At 45.7% G+C, this 5,068-nt stretch overlaps 1 protein-coding gene across 1 annotated transcript; it reads right to left on the reverse strand.

Annotated features, from left to right (window-relative positions):
- Positions 1-1,893: 1,893 nt before the first annotated feature.
- On the reverse strand, positions 1,894-3,198 carry DFL_008384 (uncharacterized protein; the record flags this gene model as incomplete). The annotated part of the gene is made up of 1 exon (XM_067638108.1): positions 1,894-3,198. The coding sequence occupies one exon, from the start codon at positions 3,196-3,198 to the stop codon at positions 1,894-1,896; it is 1,305 nt and encodes a 434-aa protein (XP_067486031.1).
- Between the last annotated feature and the right edge of the window lie 1,870 nt (positions 3,199-5,068).

The raw sequence follows: 5,068 nt of genomic DNA on the forward strand, positions 1-5,068 counted from the left end.
TGGTGTGGAATTGGTTCACTTCGATTATCAATTGCGAAGGGTCTGAACAGTTTTAGCTGGGGCTAACAGAATCTACCGAAACTCCGCGCCGTTGAGCGATACATTCAACGGTCAAACCAAATACGAGCTTTGCGGGTGCCTGCCTTGTCGCGAGTTCGGAGATAGCCTGCAGAGTACATGTATGTAGTACGCGGTATTTTGCCCCTACTAGGTAGGTACACAGTACTCTTATATCCTATCCCTCACCCCATTGTCTCGCTGCGGAAAGATTCTGCAACTGTATATAGCTAGTCTGCCTAACATAATCATACATCTTCACTCGAGCCCACATAGAGTCATTGATATATCTAGGGACATCATCGTGTATATCGTCGGATCCGGAAAATAATATGAACTGGAATCTCGTCAGCGGACGGGATTAACAAAGTAATAGAACTCCTTGTATCTCTGGTTGCGGATCTGACCCGTATACACTCTGGATGAGCAAGTAAAACTCCTAGCTACAGTCACTCAACTATGTACCCAGGTACGCCTATATACAAATACATGGGAAGTACGGATCTCCCCCTGTCAAAAACCCGCACTATCCTAAAAGGCCATTTTAGGATAACGTTGCCTTTGACCCTCACATGGGTATCGACGTTCAACCTGTTACAAGTCACGACGAAAGCCATTAACAAGCCACAGAGACTAGGGGTGGATTCTCGTAAGGGCGTTAATTTCTACACTCTCTCCCGAGTTCCCCCCGTCTGTGTCGACGATTCACGGCGCTAGTTAATCGCTCCCTTATGAAGAATTACACCCTGTTTCCGCGGAAGGGGTCACGAGTAATTGCGAAGATTTTAGAGGGTGATAAAAGAAAACTTCCTAAAAGTGTGGAAGCCACAGAGGAAAAATCCAACGCCTGGAGATGAGCTCTAACATAACTTTCCCCACTAACTACCGCCTGTCGTATGATAAACGTCCGAGCATGAGGGTGCCGGGGACTGGCGAAATTCAATTTATGTTTTGCCACACTATATTTCGTCTTCATTCATATTGGGAGAGAAAAGAAGAAGAAAAGTAAGACAGATCAATACGAGGTGTGCTTCATTCATTATTTGAGGAACGAGAACACTTTTTTTTTCTAGCTCCCTCCATTTGCTACGAGAAGCCGCTTTCACTTTGCAGCAGATAGATGAACTGCGACCGGGGAACGTGACTCGGAGGCAAAAATTTCTTGTGGCTCCCGTTTATACCGATTGATGGGCGATCTTGGTACTGTCGGTACGTCGATACGGCTCGTCTCAGGCATGTACATGTACTATGTATACCATGCCCAAGGGGTTCCAAAGCTCTGGTGGCCGCAATGATGAGGCTTTTATAGGTTCTTGAGGCAAATATATGCAAAACACTTGGCTATATACACAGTATATTCGTTATACTCTGGGTTCGATCTCTTGATCGATACTACTGCAGCTAAGTATTATATACAAAAAACTCTCTTCAATTCAAACTGGTACAGTCAAGTAAGTCGAGACGTTTAGCTACGCCTTGCTGTAGTAGCAGACATTAGTGGGATATCAAAAACAAAACTGAAAAACATGCAAGGGATGATGTACAGAAACAGGGGGAAAAAAGTTGAACGCCCTCAGAAATGCTCGCAATGCCCTCATGTGGTATCTCAAACAAAGGAAATGGTGTATGTGTATGCCGATTGAAGGAAATGTTGCCGAACATGACTAGAAAATAAAATCGACGTATAAAAAATTTTTTTGTAAAAAAAATGATGTAGAAAGGACCCTTCTGCGTATCGCCTATACCTGACCCATGTCAACCCAAAACGCCATTCGTATATTCAGGTATATATGTAGATCTTGACATGGATCTTTCGAAGATATGAAATATTATTCGTTAACGTCGAGGACTCCCTCCGGTCTCTGTCGGGGTTCTGGAGTCGAAATCAACGTCTATCAACGCGTCCTCCCAGACAGAGTTCTCCCCTAAGGGACTAAGGCGCGGGCTCGTAACCGTCGGTGAGCCATGTGTACTCCTTCTTCTGCTAAAGGGTCGTCTTGAGAAATCGTAATCCCCCCAGTATGTAAAACTGTTATAATGATTCTCATGCGCCCCTTCGCCAACCTGCGTAGATAGTCTCGAGGTGCCATTGACAGTAAAGCTAAGGTCCGGGTCAATAGCTGATTCCAAGCTTACAAGGCTCTTGTTCCGACCTGCTGGTGAGGGTATTGAGAGGGAAGATGATGATGGTAGTCGTGATCGCGATGTTTCTATTGATAATTTGGGTGCCCGTGTGATTGGGTCTATCCGTAATTGTGATCCTTGGCTACTAGGTGTTGACGGTGTCCCAGGATGACTTCGAGGTTTGAAGTTTAAAGGTGGTGTTGTTGGTATTGGTACAATAGGGATTCGTGGTCGTAGTGGGTTTTTTCTTGGTATCATAGGTGGAACTGGGAAGTCTGCATGAGGGAATTCGTGAAGTGGTGAAGGAAGCAGTGAGCTGGGTTTTCGCATCATCCCAGAGACCTGCCTTTCTGTCCTTGGAGGAGATGGTGGAGATGGTGGTGGAGGAGGGGGCGGAGGCAGAGGCGGTAATGATTCATTTCGTCGTCCCGCCGGGGTCATAACGAACGGACGAAGCGCAGCAGCTTTCTCCAACTTGCGTTCTTCTCGCATCTTTTGATGACGCTTCTTAGACCGCCGATATAAGATAATACTAACTACGGAGAGGATAACCCCAAGAGCAATGACCAGCACCACGACGAAGATAAGAATTGGGCTAATCCCTTGGTCGGATTCGCTGTTTTGTGAAGCGGACGTATTGGTCGGTGTTCTAGATGCTCCGGACGCTGTAGTCCTAACTATGGTTGTCATAGATGACATTGTAGGTCGTGGTGAAGGAGTCGGTGCGGTATCCGTGAGAAGAGCCGTGAGGTTCATATCATTGTCATCGAAAGAAGGTCGAATCGTTTGCTCTGCAGGGATATTGGCAACTGTTATCTGACTTTTGACGACGACAGAACCAGACTCAGTGACGGTGGTTAACTGGGGTACAATCATGAACCCTGGGTTCGTATATGTAGTCGCCGAATCCATCACAACAGATCCTGGAACCAAAAAACTAGTGCCGTCATTTGAGGGGCTTGTGCTTGTCGAGGCCACCTCCTGTCGGGGCTCTAGTCGCGTGTGGGACAGATTCATGCCCGTTTTATTCGATACTTCTTCATAGTGTTGGTTTTGTTGTATATTTCCCCCTTCCCCTCTTCCAGTTTGATATCGCAAGAACATAATTAATGCATGTCGAAGAAAGCAATAAAAGACTAGGTCTATCGAAATTCGGGTTACTAAAGGTCTGGGCCGACCTAGACGATAGAAATAAGAATTTGAAGCCGAAATTTTCCTCCACTAATTTCCGACGTTGAGACAAAATTCAAAGTTAAGTTGTTGGAATCGTAGACAAATGTAAATCTCGAATATCGAATGTGTATAACGTTGGCGAAGAATTAAATTAAAAGTATGGTTCCAAAAAATCCAGGAACCGAGATCCTAAGTTTCAGGGCTGATATATATTAGACCTACTCCAAACCGAGACTATTCCAATGAAAAAGTAGTGAACAGCATGCTGCATTGCTAATGTGCATACGTTGTTCCGTAGATTGGTTTGCGTTAGTCACCACGAAAAGGTCTTGCTTCGAAACTCGGAGAGAATTTGTGCCAGAGGGTAACGAATCTGATGAGTATTAGACTTTACTCTTATTTCCCATCAATCTCATTCAAGTCTCTTTTGTCATTTGCAAGGGGGAATGTGGTAAAAAAAATAATAGATATATAATAAAACACAGGCCTTGGATCAAATTGCAAAAGATTTCCCAGCTGCGCAAGGCGAGGGGGGATGCAATATCCTTTATGAATCGGTAAAGCCCTTGCGCTCAAGCGCTGAGACCGAGGAGCATGCAAATAGACGTAATCTGGGCTTGATGAGAAAAGAAATAATTATGCTGACGAATCCACAGTTTCTTTTATGAGCTGCACTGGAAACTACCAACTGCGTGATACTACGATCTAATAGTTTGCCCAGGCCACAACAATCCCAAAGAGATAGCTGATATGCATGCTTCATGCACACCTCAAAACTCGACCGACACCTAAAGCAAGGTTCTCTGTGACAGACTCAAAAAATTGTCCATCTTTGGGTCCGCGCCGTTTTAGGGCAGAGTTGCGAGTAGGAGGATACCTGAATATGAGCCTGGAGCGGTTAAGGGTTCTGCATGATACAGCCTCGCCTAAAAGAAGGAGGCGTTGATGTCTTGCATCTTGTTGACAGGTCCGCCCCTGTTGTTCTACCTCGGCAGCAGGACCCCAGCGAAACCAGGGACCGAAGATTTCTTCCGCCCGAAAGGCTGGGACTTTTCGTTTGGAAGTTACGATCTCCAGGCTTCGTGATGCACGAGATGTAGCGGTGGAAACCCGGGCTTGTCATAACGGGACCTTTTTGCGCTTCGCACGGCTGCAGAGTGGAGTTGTTCGATGTTCAGCGATCTTTGTTTTGGTAAACGGACGACGGTCCATGGATCCAAAAACGTTTGAAGTTTGAGAATCACTGGTGCACCAAGCAAGAGCTAAAAGAACAAATTTACCTTAACATCCGCACTTTTCTTCGATACTAATGGCCTTTCGATTTTCGAACCCCGAAGGTTATGCTTTCAAGGACACACCTTTTTATGATATAAGCGGCTCTGCATATCGCTCTACCTCGGCGAAAGTGCCGTTCATCGTATATAAAATAGGTTACGATGTTGAAGTAGCCAACCGCCCGAAGATCTTTGCCCGATATCAATTGTATATGTAGGCCACAATGCACTAGGTAGCATGTTGACGCCTCTGACAGCATAGGAGCCTAACGGAGAATGGCCACTATGGAGTTTCCGCATATCTGTGATGCAAGCTGCGCGGTCGGGGCCTCTCGTAAACCAATTAATTGGCCGATAGAGATAGGAAAACGGCGAGTAGGCACTGGTTTACCTTTGCAATATCCTGCGCATAGATTCATGGGTGTACTGGGTTTACCTCG

The sequence above is a fragment of the Arthrobotrys flagrans genome (assembly GCF_004000055.1).
Source record: "Arthrobotrys flagrans strain CBS H-5679 chromosome Unknown unitig_1, whole genome shotgun sequence".
Classification (NCBI taxonomy): domain Eukaryota; kingdom Fungi; phylum Ascomycota; class Orbiliomycetes; order Orbiliales; family Orbiliaceae; genus Arthrobotrys; species Arthrobotrys flagrans.